The sequence below is a fragment of the Mycothermus thermophilus genome (assembly GCF_041956435.1).
Source record: "Mycothermus thermophilus strain CBS 625.91 unplaced genomic scaffold VTJ04scaffold_7, whole genome shotgun sequence".
Classification (NCBI taxonomy): Eukaryota; Fungi; Ascomycota; class Sordariomycetes; order Sordariales; family Chaetomiaceae; genus Mycothermus; species Mycothermus thermophilus.
In genome coordinates, this window is record NW_027191433.1 from 965,618 (window position 1) to 987,399 (window position 21,782).

The following is a 21,782-nucleotide window of genomic DNA, read 5'->3' on the forward strand; positions in this document are numbered from 1 at the left end:
CGCTCGCTGATTCATGAGCATCATCATGGGCCATAACGCCCAATGCAAATAAATCGACCGCGAAAGATACAGCCAACCCCGTCTCCCGGTCGACTAGCGATCATCTGCGAAGTCTGCCGGCGCTGGTAGCCAGCCATAATAGTGGCATAAAAACCCTCACCACCGCTCAAACCACAGCAGAAAGCCTAGCCCAGCCAACGCCGCACATCCTCCCCGCTAATACACAACCACCACCCAGTCCAACGAAGCCCGCCCCAGACGACCGGCTCCGAAGAAGTAGAGCAACTAAAAACTCACCGGCTACAACCACACCTCCCCGTCTCCCACGCGCAAAACCGCGGCGCCACGCACCTCTTTCTCCTCGCCCTCGCCGCCATCAAAACCTCATAACAACGGCACACCTAATCCGCATCGGCCAGCTGCATGATCAGCCGGGCCGCCATGTCGAGGAAGGGGAACGGGCTGGTGACCTCCTTGTCCTCGAGCAAGCGGCCGTCGCGCGTCTCGTAGCCGTCGACCTTGAAGTCGACCAGGTACACATTGGCCTCCATTTCGTATATCTGAATCTCCATGCGCATCGCCACCACCTCGTACTCGTGCCCGTTGTGGTGCACGTTGGGCGGGGCCGTGGCGTACTCGGCGAGACCCGAGGCGGAGGAGCGTTTTTGCAGTTCTGGAAAGAAAGCGAGTTAGTTTGTTTAGATAGAAAAAGGGGCAAGGTGATGATGGCAACCTACTATGCGTTTCCCACCTGACACTTATCCTCCACGGATCCGCCGGCAGCTTATATATCGCCGTGGGATCCACCACCCCCGACGCCGCGCTGTGACTCCTCGAGTGCCTCCCATGATACTCTCCATCCTCCCCGTCCTCGTGCTGCGCCGGATCGTAATCCTCGTCCACCAACCACGCCGCGCCCAACTTATGCAGCGCCTTGTAGATGCACAGCAAGGCCTCCCACGGCGTGTTACGCGAGCGGATGCCAAACTGCCACCTAACTGGCTTGGCGCGCTTCGGGGGGTTCACCGGGGTCAGGCCCTGCGGGCGGTCGTCCAGGCGGACGAGGCTGCGCGAGTGCGGCTTGAGCCGGCGCTTGTTCTCCTCCTGCTCCGCCAAGCTGCGCGGCTGCGAGGCCGGCTCGGGAGCCGGCGGCGGGTAGTCCAGGGGCGCCTCGATGCCCTCGGCCAGCGCGCGCTCGCGTTCCATGAAGGCCCGGTGGTACATGGTCAGGCTGCTGGGGAGGACGCCGACCTTGCTGACGTAGGGCGGCCGCACCGATGACGACCCGGTGCCCGTGGCGCTCGACGCGACGGAGCGGCCCGACGAGAGGTCCGGGAGGGCACCCGGAGTCACGTCGTCGCTGGCCAGGCTCTGCATGAGCTTGTTCTCGCGAACGATCATGTACGCGTCCTTGATGGCGGACGGCTCGTCGGCTTCGAGGGCCTCCTCGACGTCGCGCTTGCCGTAGCCCATGGTCCTGCTGATCTTGTCCGTGACTTCGTTGTGCAGCTTCTCCTGCTCCTGGGGCGGCGCGTACGGCGCAATGTCGCTCACGCGAATGGCCTTGTTAGGGTCGACACCCGTGTTGAGGAACTCTTCGACGGGCGGGTGGAGGTAGAGAGGAAGGTCCTTGAGGAACCAGGGGTCCTGGCGGATGTCCTCAATGGTTGCGCGGTGGACGGGGTTGACGACGAGCATCTTCTTAATGAGATTGGCGGCGCCGGGACTCATCCACGACGGGACCATGTAGTGGCCCTTGGCGATTTTTGCGAACAGCGTCGGGATGTGCTCGTGATCGAACGGGAGACGCCCGACGAGCATGACGTAGAGAATAACTCCGCAGCTCCACACGTCCACCTCGGGCCCGGCATACAGCTTGCCGCCAATGACTTCGGGGGCGGCGTAGTTGGGGGAGCCGCAGCTCGTCTTGAGAAAGTTGCCGTCCGTCATGATGTTGCTCAGACCGAAATCGGCAATCTTGACATTGAGGTTGTCGTCGAGGAGCAGGTTCTCGGGTTTCAGATCTCGATGGACGATCTTGTGGCGGTGGCAGTACTCGACGGCGCAGAGCATCTGCTGGAAGAAGCGGCGGGCCTCGTTCTCCTGCATCCGGCCGTGGGAGACGATGTAGTCGAAGAGCTCGCCGCCGGCATATTCGAGCACCATGATGATTTCGGTGGTGGTCTTGATGACGGTGTATCTGGGGGGAAGTCAGCTGAGCTGTGACTTTTGGAGTACAATCCGAGGCTTACTACTTACAGCTTGATGATATGCGGATGACGCAGCAGCTGGAGGTACTCAATCTCGCGCTCGACACGGCCCTGCATGTCGCGGCTGATCAAGTTCTTGCGTGAGATGATCTTGAGGGCCACCTTTTGGCCGGTGCTGCGGTGGATGGCCAGCTTCACCTTGCCGAAGCTACCCTCGCCGAGCGTCTTGACGATTTTGTAGGCGCCGATTCGCTGCTCGGCGCGCGACTTGTCGCGGGACGCGGCATGGCGCTGCTGGTGGTCGTCGTCGCCGCGGGCGGCGGGAGGACCCGACGACGACGACATGGCGGAGGCGTCGAGGGAACCGGACGAGAGTGGCGGGGTCTGGGGCAGGCCTCGGTCTTGATAGGATTGTTGTTGTTGACTCTGCTGTTGTCGTTGATTATTCTGGTCGGTCTGGTTGAGGTCGCTTTGCTGACTGTTGCCCTGTTGTCGGTTGCGACGGATCTGAGAGGAGGACAAGGAGATGGCCAACTCCTCATCATCGAATGCTTGGTTGCCGGCCATGGTAGTGGCTCATGAGGATTCCCTGTTCGCGGATGGGGTTTCAATGGAGACTGCGGGACTCTGAGCCTTGGGATTGTGGAGTCCTTTTCGGGGAGTCTGCCCAATGATGATGGGATCGCCGCCGTCGGTTTGGATGCGCCGTGTCTTGCCGCGGCCGGGAATGATGTTGGAGTGAGCGGTGCCGAGTGGGGGCAAAGTGAGACTTGAAGCCGGGAACATGCGCTCTGCCCCTCGGCGTCTGGAGGGTGTGACGGCGGGGATGACCCACTGTGGCCACTGTGATTGGACGCCTAGTCCCAGGATGGCGGGCTGGGAGGGTCTTGGCTCAGCCTGGCCCTCACAAGCCCAGTGGGGGTCACCTGGATGGAAGAGCTAGCACCTAGCTATCACTAGAACAAACGTTGGAATGGCATGTGAACAATGGAAAATAATGAGAAGGATGTGAATCACAGACCATGAATATACAACCTTGGAGCCAGAATACAACCATCAATTATGTGGTCTAACAAACCTAAGACTAGAAAAGACACCTCGATGCTCCCGCAGCCCATCAAGCTGCTGGCACTGTCAAGCCCGGCACTATCGACGACATAGGCACTCCCCAATACCACGACGCCAACGCCATAGCTCCCAGACTCATCCCAAACGCCATCAGAAAATTCACATCATTGTTGTCCAGCAAGTCCCACCCACTCTCCACCACCCTCGACGGCCTTTCATCCCCAAAACTCGCCCTGCGGTGCGGGTTACCCGGGTTATATCTGTCCTTGCGATCGATCCCTGGGAGCTTCTTTGCCACATCCTCAGAGTCCGGTTCCGTCTGCTCGACAGCTTTGGAGCCCTCCCCATGCAGCAGCGCCGACTTGACGCCCGCGCCCACCTCAACCTCTCTTTCGGGACGATGCGTCTTGGCGTCTGAGGACACCAGCACCCTTTCGCCGCCCTCTCCCTCGACAATCTTGCCGCTGCGCACATCCTTGACGCTGCGCTGAAAGAGTCCACCCAAGATGCTGTCCACCACGCTGCCCAGCAACCCCCAGACCGTCAGCCCGAGCATCAACACCCGCCTCTGCTCCGGGGACCACGGCGCGCCGCCCGCCACCTTACCAGCCGTCGCCTCCGTGCAGAGCGGCAGGAACAGCATCGCGGCCGTCACGATGATGATGCTCCCCAACAACCCCGCCGCCAGGCCCGTCAGGGTGACGCCGCCGTTCGTGCCCCGCGGCACCTTGCGGAACCCCAGGCTAGTGATCAGCCGCGGCTCGCTCTTTGACAAAATCCCCAACTCAGAGCTGAACGTGTCGGCCGCGACGCAGGCGTAGTTTGCAATAATCCCGATCACGAGCAGGTCGCCGGCCCAGGCGAAGCAGAGGCTGCCCTTGTCAGCCGGGGGGTTGCCATCCAGGAGAGCCCGCTCGCGAGCCCGCAGCTGGTAGGCATGCAGAACCGAGAGAATGGACGCCATCAGCGAGTTGGCAAACACCTGCACGTGGGTTCGGGGACCCTCGCCGCCCGAGGTGCCGTGGGATTTGAGGGTGAGGGTAGCCTTGATGTTTTCTTTGACCTGAACGGGGGGTTAGGTGGGTAGTTGGTGGGGAGGAAGAGGGATGTAACATACGTGAGTAGCCCGCGTCCCAGCGAGGAAGAATACAACGAGGAGAACAAAAGGTAGGTTCCAGGGATGGTAGGCATGGGCAATGGCTGTGAGAGTAGCGGCGACGATGCCTCCCGGGGTCAGCGACTTTTTGGACCAGGCCCGGTAAACGAGCGCGAGTGTCGCGGGAACTGCGATGATTGGCTTCATCCTGGCGGTGACCGGAGAAGCTGGTGATGACCACGAATTATGGGAGTTGGCAAGTGAGAGAATGGATTGGGGACATCATGTCACCATGCCAGGTTTTATGTTGGAGTTGGACAGTGAGACGGCAAGCTCCGTTCTGCTCTACTTAGGTTGCTGTTGCTGGCCGCGTATACCTGGCCCGTGCACGAACCATACCCTAACCCTTGATCAAGGTTGCGTTGCTCGGGACTTCATGTTGACATCAACTCCGTTTCAACAAGTCAATATTTACTCCGGGATGAGGAAACACAGGGCTGACGAGCAAGGCGGCACATGTACCATGCATCCAAGAGTTTTGGTGAACCAGGCACAGCGACATGTATGTACAATTCTTCGCAACTGTTCTTGGGCACGGGTCAGGCAGACGATCCCACCTCCTTGCTGTCCGGTACCAATTTGAGCGGATAGCCTTGGGCAACCCCCATGACGCCAGGGCAGAATCATGCTGCCTCAACAGCTAGTTTTAACCGTTTGCCTGCTACCGCAGAGTTCTTGTTTCTACAATCTGGAGGCACAGGACGGCTGACATCCAAACCACGCCTTCAGCTTCATGCGAGTACGCACAAAAAGCCCCCTGTGGCTTGACCCCGCATGCCTGGGCAAACATATAAGAGAGTCTCAAATTTGCCCTTTGGGCAAATGGCCACGGCGCATATCAGCCACGGCTGCTTTGATGGTGAATAACAAAATCCAATCAGTAAAAGCAAGGCTCGAAAAAGTTTCAGAAGATGGTGATGAGCGGTGAAAGGCAACCGGGAAAGGCAACCGTGGCTAGATAGGAGCACAGCCATGCTAAGGTATTTAATTTGAGGTCTCATTATGTGTTGGGGTTGAATACCTATTTAAACTCCTCATTACGTGACTCAAGTTAGCAGTTGCATTTTGCTTCGGCCTTAAGGCCACGGAACATTCGACCCGCCACGACATTCGGTCGTCAGATGTCAAGTAGACAACTTGTTCCTTCGATTTGTTGAACAATGCCACCATCATGTGGTTCGAGGTCGAGCCCCCTTAACGGGGATTGGACTATGCCAGAGTGATTCTTTTTGGCCTCACGGTCTTGGGTATGTAAAACAGTGAAGCTTGTTTTCGGGCCCATGCCTCAGATACTCATGGACAACGAACTAGCAACTGTGGCGCTCAACGCGGTTGTCCTCTTCGGCTGCTTCTCGCCCAGTTTCTCTTGGGCCGCCTTGTTTAGGTCCGGCCATCTCCAAGACTTGGCCCAGGATGTGCATAGCATAGCGCTCCGAGCCAATAACGAGACCAAGCCCCCACTTGTTCCTCATGAACTACCACTGTTTTGGTACTTTGGTCTGGGTGGTTTGTTCCCAGTTTTCTTATATCTAATATTCCTCTTCCTGTCTGTCCAGACTATTAAGAGAGACGCTGATGAACCTCTAACGGGTCGGACAGGAGTGTGCGACCACTTTCAGGACGAAATCCACTGCCGCCGCGAATTTTCCCCTTCCGATGGTATCCTCATCCTGTTGGAGGATTCTATTCGCGACAACATCCGCCGCAGCCATGGGCAATGGCAAGAATACCATTACGAATCAAGTGATGGGCAGAGGTCCTCCATTGACCAACTTGTCAAGGATGTTGTCGCCTCGTGGAGTACCGCGCTCACCGCCGCTAAGGCATTGTCGTTCAGTCCGTCGTTCAGTCCGCCCCCCAGCAACGAGTCCGTCGTCATTGATATCAATGACCTTAACAAGCTTCCCAGAACCGTGAATATGAAATTTGAGCTCGCATTTGTTATCGAAGCCCTTATTTGTGGTGCGCTGTTGTTAGGACTGACATTTTGGGATGTGTGTTGCATGTCTTGTAACTTGAAGGATCGTGACAGGGCCCTCCGAAACTTGATGCTGAAAGTGATAGTATTTCATACGGTCATATCCATATTAGCGGCGGTCTTGTTCGGCACTTTCAACGAGTGGCTCATTCGGAGAGACTTCTCACATGCTCGAGCCATCGTGAACGTTCTCGGTTTGCGTGTGGGGGGATTGATGTTCGGTCCTGACCCCAATGCGCTCACGGGTCACGAAACATCATCATCATCATCATCATCATCATCATCATCATCATCTGCATCATCCGACACGGGCTCCGTGGATACCAACCCACTCAATATCAACGCCATGGCCTCCACTCCCCGCGCTCCAGACAGGCATTCTAGCCCCCCTCGCCGCAATCACCTCCGTCATCACCAAACACCATCATACGAGACTGGATCCGTGGGCACCAGACCACCCGATATCAACTCCATGGCCTCCACTCTCCCGGCTTCAGCCCGACAGGACAGCCCCGCTCGTCACCACGGCTTCTCTCCTCTCCAAGCTTCATCATACGTGACTGGCTCCGTTGACACCAGTCTTCTCGATATCAACTCCATGCTTTCCACTCCTCCTGCTACAGTCCGCAATTATCGTCCCCGCTCGTCCCCCGCACCACGACCTCCCTTGTCACCAAGCATCACCATTCAACGCTGGCTCCGTGGACACCAACCTACTCAAGATCAGCCCCATACCCCCCAACGCCCTGCTCAAGACCGCCATAATAATCGCCGCTCATCACCGACAGGACGGCCTGCATTGTCGCCAACCAGGACCATTCACAACTGGCTCCGTGGAGACCAGCCCGATGGATCTCAACGCCATCCCAACTCACCCAGCTCCAACTCGTCATGATAGTCGCCGCTCGTTGCAGCATCCTCTCTCAACGTTTCACGTTTCCGCCCAGGTTCAATGAGCTTGGGATTGAATCATGATACCAGGATAAGCGTGATGTCTTTGACCTCTAAATATATCTAGACAACCCAGAAATTCTACCTCTGCTTTAATACAACCAGCATGATTATCAATGTACTATTTCCAACGCTTTGAATCCGAGTAGTTCTCGCTATTCCAATCACATATTTCCCCATGAAGGTCCAAGTGGAACAGGCCATCGACCACTTGTTTGCTACTGTTTTAGGTAAACAGGCAGTCCTCCTGATCGGTCTTGACAACGTTGCTCAGGTCCGTTCCAAGGAGCCCAGCCCTCTCGATCCAGGCCTGTGTCATGTATCATTAGTATCCAAGTCTTTACCCAGTCAAGGGGGTTGGTTTCCCGGCAAAAAAACTCACCTCAATCTTCTCCTGACCGGGGTGCTGCTCGCGGCTGAGGATGAACAGAGTCGAGAAGTTGTTGGATTGCACCAGCGAGAACTCGCCCGTGTAGTCTGGCAGGGGTGTCAGTAAAACTTTGTCGACCTTGGCGAGGTGAACACACGAGATATTCAAAACGTACCCTGCACAATGTAGTTCGGCCCAGGGCAACCCGGGGGCTGCTCGCCGGGGAACTGCACCTGGAAGACGCCCGCGGCGCCGTACTTGGGATCGACGGGCGTGGCGGCGCCGAGGATGCTGACGGCCCTCGTGCCGGCCTGGCAGGTGTTGTTTACCTGGACCGAGCCGTCGTCCTGAACATGGAAGGGTGGTTAGAGAGAGGTTGGATCGATCGTGTAGATTTGGCTTGATGAAGACAACTCACGTTGAGGTCATACTGGGCAAAGATGCACTTGCAGTTGGCCGTGTAGGGAGCGATGGTGCCGGCAACCTGGTACCAGCGGCCGAGGTAGGTGTTGAGATCGAAGCCGATGTCGGGCTTGGGATAGTAGCAGCTGCCATCCCACACGGCTGGGACAGCATTGGCGGCGGCCGCGGTGGCGAGGGCGAGGATGGTGAAGGAGACCATGGTGAAGGTTGAGATGTAAGGGTAGTTGTGAGTAAGGTGTTGTGTCTGAGGAACGTGGGAGTGGTTGCGAGTTAAGGTGGTGTATCTGAGGGATGCTGGGCTTGTGTTGGTGAATGAAGAGAGAATAGGCTTAGGAGGACAGCCCTTTTATACACATTCTCATCTATGTTCGGGATATGAGCACCTACGTAGCTTTGGAATCTATTTTTTCCAGTTCTAGATTGGTTCTGCTATGTTTTGCGTGCATCCACCTCGTATGCCGCTATGTGTGAACTAACAGATCTCAGCGACGTCATAGCTGCGCTGACAGTCGATGAGAAAGCATGAGCAATGGGTGTATTCAAGCCGCCAAGCCGGCAACCGACCGTTCTGAAGGGCTATGCAAAGTCTTGGGTCCTGCGCGACCGTTACTTGGGGCAATTCCGATATATTGTGACAGCGGGTCAATTGCCGCGATCGAGATCTTCCCCTTGGTCTCGATCGGTCTCGAGGGTTTTCATCAGGGGAATCGCCCACGTATACCGGCATGCGGGCGAGAAAGTTTTGAAGAAATGCAAGGGCAGAGCGGCCCGGATGACGGCTCGGACGAACAGTTTACCAGAAGGAGATTCTAGAATCCATCGCAGAGAGAACCAGCAGCCATCGTATACGGGCTTGAGGTATCATCAGCTGTGGATGTGGAAAAGCGGGTCGGAGATGGGCACCACCAGGTATGTTGAGATCGGCAAGAACTCACTTGATGACTGAACAGAACATATTTCACCTTGTCAATGCTCAGCCCGGTGCCGATGATCTCGTTCTCGCTCAATTCATCCTCCCCTTCCCGGCCTCTGCCTGAGGGTGAGCGAACGGGATTACCTGGGTCTCTGCTTTTGCGGATAAGCGAATGCACCGGGCATCTCAAAATGATGAACATGTAAATTCCATTGAATATTCAACAATGTCCAATGTGTACAATGTCAGCATCACAATTGTTTGGCGATTTCCGATCTGACATTGACAGTAGGATACGGAGTACAAGTGGACAAAGTTGGGATGTGCATCATGTGAATTTTGTGGGTTGGCATGTTCCAAGGCAGGAGAGAAAGGCTTGGCATCCATCATCCCCTTCTTTCATAAATTGTGTACAACGGTCGCAACAACCCTGAGAAACGAAAAAGTTCAGATTGTGAGACTCTGAACCCTGGCTCTGACCCTGAAATTGACAAGTCGAAAGTTCCTTGTCCAACTCGAGTTTCAGACCTGATTTTGACAGCAAACTTGGCCGTTGACTTGTTTGCATTTGTTTGTCATCAAAGGCTGATCCCATCTCAGCCCCATCCACTCAGCGGGAGGCTGGTCTTGGCAAGGAGCGCCACATGGTGCCAAGAAGACCGCAAGCCGGCACCGCCCCGACATCATCGTCATCGACTCAGGAAGCCCGCAGCCCTCACTCAGCCCAGCGTCACCTTGAACCTTGAACCGGATTCCATCCACAAGGCTCCTCCTCCCAACATCCTCCTCTCTCCTCACGCCAACTCCTTCCGGCCACGCGATTTCGACGCCCTGCATCGTTCAGTGTCTCTCCTACAACCCATCCGGTCGATTTACTCCGTATAACACCAGACATCCCCGAGAATGAGCCTCCGAGGGCTTCAAAAGGGGATTGCGAGGGTGAGTTGCCGCCCCACATGAGCCCCCCCGAGTCTCCTTCTCGACGGACACTTCCAAAGCACGATCTCAGAGCACGGCTAACCGGCAGCTGAACCGTCTTACAGGCGCCTCAACAAATAAAAGCCAAGTTCAACATTGGCGAGCACACCAAAGACCCCATCTACATCGACTCGGAGCGCCGCTTTACCGACCTCGAGGCCGAAACAAAACGCCTGCACGATGAGAGCCGAAAATACTTCGAGGCCATCAACGGCATGCTCAACCACCAGATCGAGTTCTCCAAGGCCATGATGGAGATCTACAAGCCCATAAGCGGGCGCATGTCCGACCCCAACGCCCAGAAGGACGACGGCAGCCCCGAGGGCGTTCGCGCCTGCGAAGAGTACGAGCGCATCGTCAAGGACCTGCAGGAGACCCTGGCCCCGGAGCTCGAGATGATCGAGACCCGCGTCATCCAGCCCGCCAACGAGCTCCTCGACGTCATCAAGGTCATCCGGAAGACAGTCACCAAGCGCGAGCACAAGAAGTTGGACTACGATCGCCACCGCGCCAACCTCAAGAAGCTACAGGAGAAAAAGGACAAGACAGCTAAGGACGAGAAGGCCATGTGGAAGGCCGAAAACGAAGTCGAACAGTCGACCCAAGACTTCAACTACTACAACGACCTGCTTAAGGAGGAGCTGCCGAAACTCTTTGAGCTCGAACGGGAGTTTATTCAACCCCTGTTCCAGTCCTTCTACTATATGCAGCTCAACATTTTTTACACTCTGCACGAGCGCATGCAGCAGGTAGACATCGGCTACTTCGACCTGACGCTGGACATCGAGGAGGCCTTCCACAAGAAGCGCGGCGACGTGCAGGAGCGCGCCGAGGCCCTGTCCATCGTCCGCTTCAAGACCACGGGCCAGCGCCGTCCGCCCAAGTACCAGAAAAAGCCCGCCGCCATCGAGGGCCCCAAGACGGCGGGCCTTCTCACCGCCGGGCCCTCGGCCGACGACGACGAAGACGCAACCTCATCATCGGCCCCGCCATCCAAGCCCGCCTATGCCAAACTGCCACCGCCAGTCTCCGCTCCCCCGCCCGTCTCCTCGACCCGCCCGAGCTGGCAGCGCCAGACAGAAGTCGCCGTCGACAACAACCCGCCACCGCCATACACCCCGCTCGCCACGAAACCCGCGTTTGGCGCTGCTGCTTCTACGGCGGCTGCGACAAAACCAGCCGCCTCGGCCGCGGCATTGGCAGCGGTCGCCGCGAAAAAGGCCAAGCCACCGCCGCCGCCCAAGCCGAAGCCGCTGCGGCTGGCGGCGCCCAAGGTCGAGACGGTCACGGCGCTGTACGACTTTTCGGCGCAGGCCGAGGGCGATTTGAGTTTCCGGGCGGGCGACGTGATCGAGGTGGTGCAGCGGACGAATAACGAGAACGAGTGGTGGACGGGCAGGTTGGGGGGGAAGACGGGACAGTTTCCTGGTAGGTGTTTTCAGCAGCATGGATTTGTGTCGGTGAAAGTCGGCTTGCTAACGGAAAACAGGTAACTATGTCAAGCTGAATGCATGATACGCATGATACCCGGTTTTCGCCTCTTGATCGAGGGAGGAGCAGGAGGAGGAAGAAGGAAAAGGAAGATGAGCAGCAACAGGAAGGACAAAGTCAACGGAGTTTCTTGGGCTTTGGTCGTTGAGTTGGAACCAGGCCCGCGCGGATGCCCCAACGAAATACCTAAGCACCCAAATCACCTACAAACCTACCTACAATACCCTCCCGCGTCGGGTTGGTCCCCTCCCCACCAACCCTGGCCTGGCCTTTGATACAAACAAGCAAGGCTCTATTAACTGTCAAGTACGTAGCTGCTCGCTTCTGTCAGATGGTGTAATTCGAGTTGAGATGGTGTGAATGGCATGACGTGGCTTGGTCCTGTTGTTGGTGGTGGCGGTGTACCTGTTCTTCCCCGGTTCCTGCCGTGGTCTTGCTTGGTTGTTTTCTAGAGCCGGTGGTTGATTTGACATGGGCCGACTTTTGTGTTCGATTGTTGGGTATTGTGGTTCGTCGATATCCGGGTTATCCTACCTCCTCTACCTACTCACGCCGGCGGACTGTGGCGGTTCCGCCATTACGTCTGATGCCTACCTAGGTGGCGGCCAAATATCTATCATTAGAAATAAGGCATACAGGTACCTTAATAGATTGTGTAGGCAATTCCAGTAGTAGTAGGTGGAGTAGGATTACAGAGTATGTCGAGCCCGGCTCACTACTTTGTCTCGGGTAGGTCAGGTAGTTGGGGTGTTGATATTCAAACTCACTCCCTTACCTACCTAGGGCTGTAGTACCTACGGTAGTTATGCGAAGGGGATGTGATGTGATGTAATCTGCCGTCCTCATCCTCATCCTTGAGGATCGGGGTGCATATGCGAGTTTGTATGTCTCGGTAGGTAGGTAGGCAGGTATGCTGGGAGCTTGTGTCGCTGAATGAGTCGTTCGGTTTGCGTGTCTTTGTTTACTCTCTACCTATCTTTGGCACCTACCTGCCTACCTACCCTTGATGACGTCACGAGGGTCCGAGAACGATTCTGATACTCTCTGCCTGATGGCGATAACTACGAGGGTGGTGATGGTGCTACCGATAGGTACCTCCCGCACACGCCGCCGCAGGAGCCTTGTGAAAGGCATACTAGGAGAACTAGGTCGGGGAACCGAGTGGTCGGTATACGGGTTGTCTCTCGGCGGCACTCCTCTTCTTCTTCCTCTCGTCACACCCGGTTCTATGAAGGATTTTGCTTTCTGGACTACCTGCATCGGACCCAACGCACCGGATGAAGGGGTGGGGGAAGAGGATTGTGTGATATGCTCGCCGACATACATGACTTACTATGTAAGTGGTTGAAGGACTAGTGAGGTCGAACTGCCGATGGGTTTTAGGCTGCCATATTTCTTGTGCTCCCAGTTGCGCGGAGCTTGCTGGCTGTACATACACATTTGCTTGAGATGATGAGGACTACCTGGTCACAGCCACCCCCGGAATGCGGCGGGAGGGGAGTGGGCGGCGGGATGGGATAGCAAGCCGGATAATCATTGTTTGGTGCCAACATTGTTGTAGTTGCCCCGAGGGACTCGGATTTTGGGATTTTGACGGGGAGTGAATAATTGGGAGGCATGAGATGCCTTGATCGATGTCCTGGGATTTGTTGAAAGCCAGGGGGTGATGGCTGTGGTTGTGGGAGTAAAAGTGACGTCACGGGCCGTATCGGTACGTTACGTGATGTTGGTGTTACCGTCATGGACTCGAGGTTCCAGGTACCCTTTCCATGTAATCGGAGAGAGCCCAGGAGGATGGCAGACCCACGGCAATGGAACCTCGAGGCTGCCCGGCCTGTTCCTTCCCGCAGCGGACCGCCTGGTGCAGATCTTGTGACCTGGAGTATCAGGCAGCATGTCACGAAGTGTACACGCCCACGGATGCAGGTACGACCTATTGTTGCGGCCGGTTCCTGCCTTCCGGGTTAGCTATCCGGGCATCAGCACATGGAAAATGTGATGGAAACCGCCATCCGGAACAATAGATGGAAGGAAGAACGAGATGCACTGAACATTTTACCATCCTTCCACTTCGTCCCTCTCTGCAAATCAAAAGACGTAATTAAAACCCACCCAGAAGCTCACCTCGTCTGCGGAGTCAGGGACTCGCCTATTTGTGATTCTCACTACAAGCATTGTACTGGCGGTATGGAGTATCATGAATGGAGTATGCCTAGACCTCTCGACACTTCTTAGCGGATTCTAGATGGGATTGTTGCCCTGTTTCAAACTTCGGCACTGCCCGGCTTCGGTTACACTGCGCCAAACCGCCATCGAGAAAACCCGGCTCCCGAACTCGGCACAGCCTTACCGTCTTCACAGAATCCCGAATACGTACGCCATGACAAGCTTAACCTGGCTGCTGGAACACCATCCATGTGCGGTATGACTGGGCATAACCAGTAAATCGCTGCCTTGTATTTGGGGGCCTTTTAGACTTGGTTTTGCGGTGTTGAGACTCTAACCAGCCGAATAGGAGTCCTCGCCAACACCGTGAAGCCTCGTGATAGCCACTGTCCAAGTTGCGGCCTCCTGTCCACACAGTCACCTTAGGTAGCGACAAGGCATATTCGATACTGTATCTTGGACGTCAAGCGGGTGCTTGCGGTTCCCCCACCACCCACATACTCGCTCACCTAAGTGTATGCTTCAACGCAGACGAGGCTGAAGATGTCACACAGCGCCTCGTGGCTCACCGGATCTCTGGATCTGGTCCCACCTCAACGGCGAGTTACTCAAGACCGGCTTGGCAGTTCCCGTGGTGGATGATAGTGGGAGTACCTGAGGGCCGGACTCTGCCGAATAATCGGGGAGGTCCTATGGACGGTCCCGTCAGTGCCCAAACAGTGTGCCCTTTTTCGAGAGCAGTATGCCTCATGGGATGGACTAGTTGATCATACCGATCCTCCAGGCCCTCGGACTATCTTAAACCCACCGACACTGGGGGATTCACAAGCGTATGACTTGGTGTCGGCCCGGCCCATTGCTAGGATCTCACTAGCATGGACGCGGGGGCACATCATGCGGCGACGCCGTGCCGCATGCATCTCGATACAAGCCATATCGACCCCCAACCCTGGGCTTGGGCAGCTAGTACGCACACGCCATGGCACTGTGCCGCCGCGAAGGAGCGGCCCCGCGTCTTGAAGATTTTCCCTACGATGGTAACCTGCTTCAACACCTTTACACACTACGCCGGGCACGACTACCCTTCGATCCTTGATTTTGGTAACTCGCCAATACCTCTGCGAGGACCATGTCGGCGTCGACTTACCACCATCACAGCCGTGACACTACTCACTCTGCGCCTCCATGGATGGTACCTAGGTAGGTAGGCAAGGTAGTCCTCACGCAACCTTGTTACTGTGCCGTCGAGACATAACATCACCGCCCACCACCATGAATATCTCGACGACGTATATATCAGCCTTGCCACGACGGTCTCGCTGTTCCAGAGTCGTCGACATCTCCAGCATCATCAGCAACATCACTTGGATATAGAATCTTCACCTGCCCCGTTTTCTCGACCCTTTCTTCATCCAACCTTCAGCAGCGATCTTGATAGCTCTCTCATAGCCTCACCCGCACCACCACTCCGCTAATCTCTCCTTTCCCAAGATGAAGCAGAGGACCTCGCAGCCTGCCATGATGAGAATTGCTATTGCGGGCGCCGGAGGCTTCGCCCAGATCCTCGCCCAACAGATCAGCCAGACCTCCCACGCCTTGCTTATCCTCTCCCGCTCGGTAAGGTTCACTTCTATCCAGGTGGCCGATACCCGTCTAACAAACCAATCTAGCCTCACCCCGAGATCGAGGAGTACTGCCCGGGCTGCCAGGTCGCCGTCGTGGACTACGACGACGTCGAGGGCCTTCGATACACGCTGCAAGGCGTCGACCTGGTCATCTCCACCATCGCGGGCAACGAGCAGCTCAACCTGATCGACGCAGCACGACGAGCGCGCGTGCGCGTCTTTGTCCCGTCCGAGTTCGAGGGCGACCTCAGCCATCGCCCGACCCAAGACCCGCTGGACCGCGGCTCCCAGTCGGCCCTGCAGCTGCTCGAGGGGTGGTCCCAGTCCAAGTCGCACCAGCTGCGTTATACCGTCTTTTCGTGCGGCATCTTCATGGAGCGGTTCGGTCCGGGCGGCCTGCAGACGTACGGCATCGGAGCCGGTAGCGGTATCCAGGGCCCAGACGACTACCTCATCAACATCCAAGAAGCCCGCGCCGAGATCATCCCGACCGGTCCCAGCGGCCGATCGGTCCGCATCTCGCTGACGTCCGTGTACGACGTGGCCCAGTTCATCACGGCCGCCATCGAGCTCGGCATCGACAGCTGGCCGAAGGAGTTTCGCATGCGCGGCGACTCGTTGACGATCCAGGAGCTGATTGAGACTTGCTCGAGCACCCTTGGGAGTGAGTATTCCTCTTTTTCTCGAGCTTGTTACAAAATCACAGACACTAACACCTCCGCAGTCCCCATCACCCTCGTCCAGCGCCAATACCAGGAGGTCGAAGCCCAGGCCGAACTCTGCCGGCAGCACAACGACTGGGCCCAGTGGTATTACCTGCAGCGGCTGCTGCAGACGGCCAATGGACGGTACCATGTGCGCCAGCCGAACCTCAACGATGTTGGGAACATCCAGCCGCTGACCTTCCGGAGATGGCTGGAGAGCGTTTGGTTGCCCCATTTCTCTTGAGCTTTTGCCCGTCTATGTGTTTGCCATCTATCTCGTGTTGTTCTCTTTCCTTGCTCATCACTCATCGGTTTCACAACACGGTCCTTGGCTATGAGGGGATGTTATCATGTAAGATTGTTGCTCTGTCCTCGGATATCCATGCACTGTGCTACATCATAGCCCGTTTCTGCTGTTCTCATCCTTCCCATCATACCCGGCGTTGGCATCTCTGCATCTGTCACGTCATAGACTTTGTTTTGTTTTGCATAGACCTGTCTAGATAGATCCATGCGGTCCGAAACCTACTACGATTGTGTTTTTGTTTTTAGCATCTGGAATGTATCATCACCAATCTGTTGCTATACTCCTCGGTCTGCTTGCTCAATATTCTCCGTACATTCGTTTGTCACAGTGTGATATGACGTCGCTTGCTTACCCCTGCCGTGCAGGGTTCCTTCCGGCCCCCAACGGCGCAGCACCGCCTGCTGCAGACTGCTACCAGATCCTACGGAGCAACGGAGTAGAATGCCACTGTACGGATGGGATCCAACTGGTTGGTACTGCCCTCTGTAGCTCAAACCTAGAGCCCGAGAGGATTCACCTTATGGAGGAAGTATGGATTGAATTACACTTATGTATGAACAACAAAACGTCACTGCTTGCTAACCCTGGCACGAAAATACGCATCATATGACTGTTCATCAATTTTCCGTATATCCATACATATCTGTGCATACGCGAACTGGACAACCGCTCAGGACGTAAGCCGCGAAATTACCATCGTGCCGCAAGCAACGAACAATGGCAGTATGCACCTAGGTAGAAAGATCCAAAAGAAAACTCTGAAAAAGTGGTCTTGTGTATATGGCCGAATGTCTTTGACCACGAGACATATGAGAGATATTTTGCAGGACTTCGCCCCCCGAGCATGTACGTGCTTAGGTACCTACCGGTAGTTAATTCGGCAGTGACTTTGGGCACTGCGAGAGCTAACCTAACCATCTGTTGTTCGGTAAATAAACTACTAAACACCCTCAGAATGGATCCCGCTCGCTGTCTTTCACGACTCCTTTTCTGCAACTGACCCGGAACGTCATAGGTAGGTCAGGTCCAAAACGGTTCTGTACAATACGATATTGCATCATACCGTATCCTGGATGTTGGTTGGGGAAAAAAAATGCCCCTAAGCATTTGCCAGGGTCAGATAGACATGCTCCTCCAGATCCTCCCGACTTGTGCGACAGTCACACGCTAGAAAATCTGTCCCTCGCTCCGAAAGTTGTAGCAGCACCAGGACCCCGGGTTTGTGCTAACCGTCCCGTCCGGGCGTGCTTGCATCAACCTGACCCGGTTCCAAATTTGTCTCGGTCTCGCTTTCGACGTCGGTCGTAGATCCAGGTCTTGAGGCCTGCTTGTCCAAAAAAGAGAACCTGTTTTGCTGGTGACTTCCCCCTCTTCCCAGTTCCCCGGCAGCTCCATCGGGATTCCTCGGCTCGGCTGTGTCGTGGGGAGTAAACTCGGGTAACTGCCGTCGTCGTCGAGTAGAATGTGGAGTGTAGGATGTTGTCTGTGCGATTCCGATGCCGTCAATAGTCCTATGGTTGATGGTGTGTGATTCGAAGGTCCGAGAATGCCTTGCCAAAAGGCAGCGAGATTTTCTCGACGTTAAAAAAGGTTACGGCCCCCAAGTCGTCATCGGCACTTGGGGTTTTAGAGAGCTAAATATTTTTGCCGCACTACTTCAGACCTAGGAATAGGTTTGTGCAAGGGTGTCGGTCCTCCGCATCCTTCCAGGCTACGGAGTACCCCCTCGTCTCTCCGGTCGGCCGGAACCATGCAGTCGGTTTCGGTTCGGCATGTCGTCGGGGTGGGTCCCTTGTTTGAGTGGGGTTTCACGGAGATGGAGTGGAGCCGAGCGGCGGCGGGCGGCGTCGGCTGCGGCGCGGACTGTGCGGAGGCTGTGTTTGGGAGGAGGTGATAGGCAACGAGATTTCATGGAAATTGTTTGGTTGTTTTGGTGATTGCCTAGTTTGTAATGAAAGTTTTTGAGGGTTGTTTTGTAAATTTGTGTTTGAGGCTGGGATGGGGGTGAAACTCGTTGTTGTTGTTGTTGTCGTCGTCGTATGGTGTGTATCGGACAGATGCAAGGTGAGATTGATGATCCTGTGCCCGGGTGCCGGGGCGTGTGGTGTTATTGACGCTTACTTCCCGTAGGCAGCGACACATCGATCGCCACCGAGCATTTTGTTTGTCGTCGGTCCTGTCGCTGCATCGTCGTTGTTGCCGGGGTGAAGGATGGTGCAGCGTTAAAGTCGGCCTTGAGTTGACCCATGATTACCGAGGGTTCTACCTCGGTCGACAAAGTCGCCGCGGGCATATTGGTGGTCGGGTGATGAAGGTGTTTGTCCTTGAGGAACGTAACGCGTCGGCAACGACCTGGCTGACAGGATGCTGACCTGCTTCACGAACTCGTGGTTGATGGTGGCGATATGCCGGACCCGACGTCTGTCATTTTGCGTGTCTAATTCAAAACAGGCAACCCCGACGTAAAGTATATGAAGCAAACCACTGGGATCAGCCTCCTAGACAACCCACTGTCAACATGTTGGAATGTCAATATAGGGCTATGGCCCCCAATCTCAACCGGCAACGACATCGGTATCGGTGGCGGCAGGATCCAAACTTGATATATGACAAGCAAGCTCCCATCGGTCGTTGGAGACTTCGACGGCCGGTCATGCTGCTGGTCTTATGGTTAGCCGATAATGCGTTGAACAGCGAACTGAAGTTGTTGATGAGTCAACCATAGCTGTTGAGACCATAATTCCGAAACATCGTGCTCTGTTAAGCCAACTTCTGTTGCGTTTCCTCGTAACCAAGAATCGTTTGCATGTAGATGGTCGGGTTCCCTCCGGTTGATGATCGGCCTTGTATGGTTGTGTTAACGCCATCCGAGGTTGTTGTTCGTTTAACTCTGTGACTTGGTTCGTCGAGACGAGGCCGTGATCCCTTGATGATACCATCTTTTTCCCTTCCTGTCCTGTCAACGCCGTGAATCCTGCCATGCCCCTCCAATTTCTCCCTCTCTTGCCTCTCGGATCATGTACACGGTTGGAGAAATCTCGAGTCATATATGCACAAGTTCGTCTCCTCCCGGCTCTTGGAGTTTTACGTGGATGGCTCAAGATACTTTGATGCCTTCGCTATCACCAGCTCTGGCGCTCAGGCATCCACTTTTGGTCTCAATGTCACCATCAGAGCTGCAAGAAACATATTTGCCTGCCTACTAGATACCTAAAACGGTGAGAACCATGAGTACGTACATACCTACTATAGGCTCCAATTGGGACAGGGGTCGGAGAATTGTACGTACAAGAAATCTCCGATCCTGGCATCGACTAGTCAGAACATACCTAATGTACATAGGGCTGCCAAGTTTCGACATATACGGAACAGCACCATGAATGAAGCTGTCGGGTTCTGTTTCTGTTAGTCGGGTGCCTGAAAAGTTGAGGTTGTTAGAGCACAGTAACCTCCAGGCTGACACCGACAGCAGACCGAGCAAACCCAAGTCACTTCGAGCTCCTGGACTTGTCAACAACATGATAGCTAGCCGCGCGGCTGTTCGTTGCCTAGTATCCTAGACAACGGGACAGAAAGGGCTGTCATGAGGAGGCAGAGACACATCTCCCATGCTTACTCCCAACCTAAAATTCACGCTGTCAACGTCAAATGGAAATCTACTCATCAAGTACGCATTTACCTTGCGTTTGTCAAAGCCATATCCAGCAGAACCCTTCTACTTCGCCTGAACCCGGCCAAACAACAACCATCTACATCCAACCCCTTCCCATCTATCTCCCCCCCTAAACCCCAATAATATCCGCAAAATTCGTCGCCTCCCAACCCCCGGTCAACCTCGGCATCTCCCTCGCCCTCCTCACACGCTCCTCGTTCAGCACAAACTCCTTCGGCAACCCTTTCCTCTCCTCCTCCTCTGCCTGTCCAACTCTCTCCCCGCCCTTCCAACCCTTCCTCATCCCCCGCACCACCGCCCTCGCCGAGAGCGCCGCGGCAGGCATCCCGTGTCCCGTATACCCGGCGCAGACAAACAACCCCTCCCCGCCGCCCAGGCTCTCGGGCACCGGCCCGACCCAGGCGTGTCCGTCGCGGCTGTAGCCCATGATGCCCGTCCATTCGTGCGTGGCTTTCAGCTCAAGCTGTTGTTGCTGTTGTTGCTGCGGTTGATCTCCGACGGTGGTGCCAGGGGCGCCGATGCTGCTGCTGCTGCTGCTGCTGCTGCTGCTGCTAATGTCCAACGGCGGGCTGAGATTCCGTCTCAGATACCGCGCTACATTATCCTCGACCTCGTCATCGCGCCATTCCCCGACGCCGAGGTCGCGCTCGAACCGCCGGCCGCCGCCAAAGATGAATTCCCCACCGGTGGGAAGAGGGCGTTGGATGAGGTAGTCGTCCCTCGGCGCGGCGGCAGCAGTGGTACCATTTCCATCTCCGCTGGTCGGGGCGGAATACTCCCTCATCAACTCCTCCTCTGCCTCCGGATCCGCAGCAAAAACATACGAATATCCCAAACCCACCACCCCCTTTCCCTCCTCATCCTCCGGCTCCCTCGGCGGCACCAAAGCCGCCACCTGCCCCCTCACCGGCACGATCAAATCCGCCATTGCCGGTAGGAGGTGCGAGGTATACCCGTTCGTCGCCAACAGCACCTGTCTCGCAACGATGCTGCCGCGCGGGGTCGTCAGCACCCACCTCCCGCCGTCTCCTCCTCCATCCACATCCGCGACGCGCGAGAGGGAGGTTACAGGGGTGTTGGTCTGCAAATTGAACCTCGGCGGCGGGTAGGCGGCGACCAGCCGTGCCAAAAGGGCGGTGACGAGCTTGTACGGCCATAGGGAGGCGGCCTTCTTTTGGACGATGGCGCCCTGGGCGGTGGGGATGCGGAGGGCTGCGAGAGAAGGGGAAGGGCCGACGATTTCCAGGTTGTCGGCGAGTTCGGGATGGGTGCGCGAGAGCTGCTCGGCGGCGGCGGCGGCGGCTTGGAACATGGGTTTGGAGAGAAAGGCGTGCACGCCGCCGGCGAGGGTTATCCTGGGGATGGGTTAGTAGGTAGCGAACGTGGTTGGGGTAGAAGAGAGAAAACGGACCAGTCGCAGTCAATGTTTTCGTCCTTGACGAGTTTTTGCAGAAAGTTGAACACCTCGAGCTCGAAGGCGGCGACGGCGGGGTTGGCGCCGTAGACGAGGGGCTGGCAGTGGCCGCCGTTCTGAACATGGTTAGCATGATCGTGGTAATGGCAATGATGTGAAAAGTAGACAAAAGCTGCAGAGATATCGGAAGATGCCTGCTCCTGAAGAAAGGGGTAAACCAGGAGGGAAAAGGGGGCCACGGTAAGGCAAAGAGGAAAGGGTAAACAGAACACCAAACCCATCAGAAAACTACAATCCCCAGCCCCAAATCTCTCAGCATCACCAACTTCTAACCCACCCCAGCACAAGAGAACAA

At 55.9% G+C, this 21,782-nt stretch overlaps 8 protein-coding genes across 8 annotated transcripts in view; 4 read left to right on the forward strand and 4 right to left on the reverse strand.

Annotated features, from left to right (window-relative positions):
- Nucleotides 1-42: 42 nt before the first annotated feature.
- Nucleotides 43-390, forward strand: VTJ04DRAFT_9885 (uncharacterized protein; the record flags this gene model as incomplete). Its single annotated transcript, XM_069368480.1, has 2 exons — nucleotides 43-125; nucleotides 195-390. The coding sequence occupies 2 exons, from the start codon at nucleotides 43-45 to the stop codon at nucleotides 388-390; spliced, it is 279 nt and encodes a 92-aa protein (XP_069214620.1).
- An 11-nt stretch (nucleotides 391-401) lies between these two features.
- VTJ04DRAFT_9886 (uncharacterized protein) lies at nucleotides 402-2,777 on the reverse strand (the record flags this gene model as incomplete). The annotated part of the gene is made up of 3 exons (XM_069368481.1): nucleotides 402-673; nucleotides 738-2,200; nucleotides 2,260-2,777. 3 exons carry the CDS (start codon nucleotides 2,775-2,777, stop codon nucleotides 402-404), a joined length of 2,253 nt encoding a protein of 750 aa, XP_069214621.1.
- A 550-nt stretch (nucleotides 2,778-3,327) lies between these two features.
- VTJ04DRAFT_9887 (uncharacterized protein) lies at nucleotides 3,328-4,581 on the reverse strand (the record flags this gene model as incomplete). The annotated part of the gene is made up of 2 exons (XM_069368482.1): nucleotides 3,328-4,341; nucleotides 4,396-4,581. 2 exons carry the CDS (start codon nucleotides 4,579-4,581, stop codon nucleotides 3,328-3,330), a joined length of 1,200 nt encoding a protein of 399 aa, XP_069214622.1.
- A 1,148-nt stretch (nucleotides 4,582-5,729) lies between these two features.
- VTJ04DRAFT_9888 (uncharacterized protein) lies at nucleotides 5,730-6,483 on the forward strand (the record flags this gene model as incomplete). The annotated part of the gene is made up of 3 exons (XM_069368483.1): nucleotides 5,730-5,940; nucleotides 6,034-6,396; nucleotides 6,467-6,483. 3 exons carry the CDS (start codon nucleotides 5,730-5,732, stop codon nucleotides 6,481-6,483), a joined length of 591 nt encoding a protein of 196 aa, XP_069214623.1.
- Nucleotides 6,484-7,589: 1,106 nt separating this feature from the next.
- VTJ04DRAFT_9889 (uncharacterized protein) lies at nucleotides 7,590-8,355 on the reverse strand (the record flags this gene model as incomplete). Its single annotated transcript, XM_069368484.1, has 4 exons — nucleotides 7,590-7,673; nucleotides 7,746-7,840; nucleotides 7,909-8,080; nucleotides 8,152-8,355. 4 exons carry the CDS (start codon nucleotides 8,353-8,355, stop codon nucleotides 7,590-7,592), a joined length of 555 nt encoding a protein of 184 aa, XP_069214624.1.
- A 1,617-nt stretch (nucleotides 8,356-9,972) lies between these two features.
- On the forward strand, nucleotides 9,973-11,562 carry VTJ04DRAFT_9890 (uncharacterized protein; the record flags this gene model as incomplete). Its single annotated transcript, XM_069368486.1, has 3 exons — nucleotides 9,973-10,008; nucleotides 10,113-11,475; nucleotides 11,537-11,562. 3 exons carry the CDS (start codon nucleotides 9,973-9,975, stop codon nucleotides 11,560-11,562), a joined length of 1,425 nt encoding a protein of 474 aa, XP_069214625.1.
- Nucleotides 11,563-15,195: 3,633 nt separating this feature from the next.
- Nucleotides 15,196-16,277, forward strand: VTJ04DRAFT_9891 (uncharacterized protein; the record flags this gene model as incomplete). Its single annotated transcript, XM_069368487.1, has 3 exons — nucleotides 15,196-15,321; nucleotides 15,375-15,993; nucleotides 16,054-16,277. 3 exons carry the CDS (start codon nucleotides 15,196-15,198, stop codon nucleotides 16,275-16,277), a joined length of 969 nt encoding a protein of 322 aa, XP_069214626.1.
- A 3,845-nt stretch (nucleotides 16,278-20,122) lies between these two features.
- The window catches only part of VTJ04DRAFT_9892 (uncharacterized protein), a gene marked incomplete at both ends in the record, with an annotated part of 2,634 nt that continues 974 nt past the window's right edge, over nucleotides 20,123-21,782 (reverse strand). Inside the window, 2 exons of the mRNA XM_069368488.1 lie at nucleotides 20,123-21,368; nucleotides 21,425-21,543. Coding sequence (XP_069214627.1) covers nucleotides 20,123-21,368; nucleotides 21,425-21,543 — 1,365 coding nt within the window. The remainder of the gene's footprint in view (nucleotides 21,369-21,424; nucleotides 21,544-21,782) is intronic.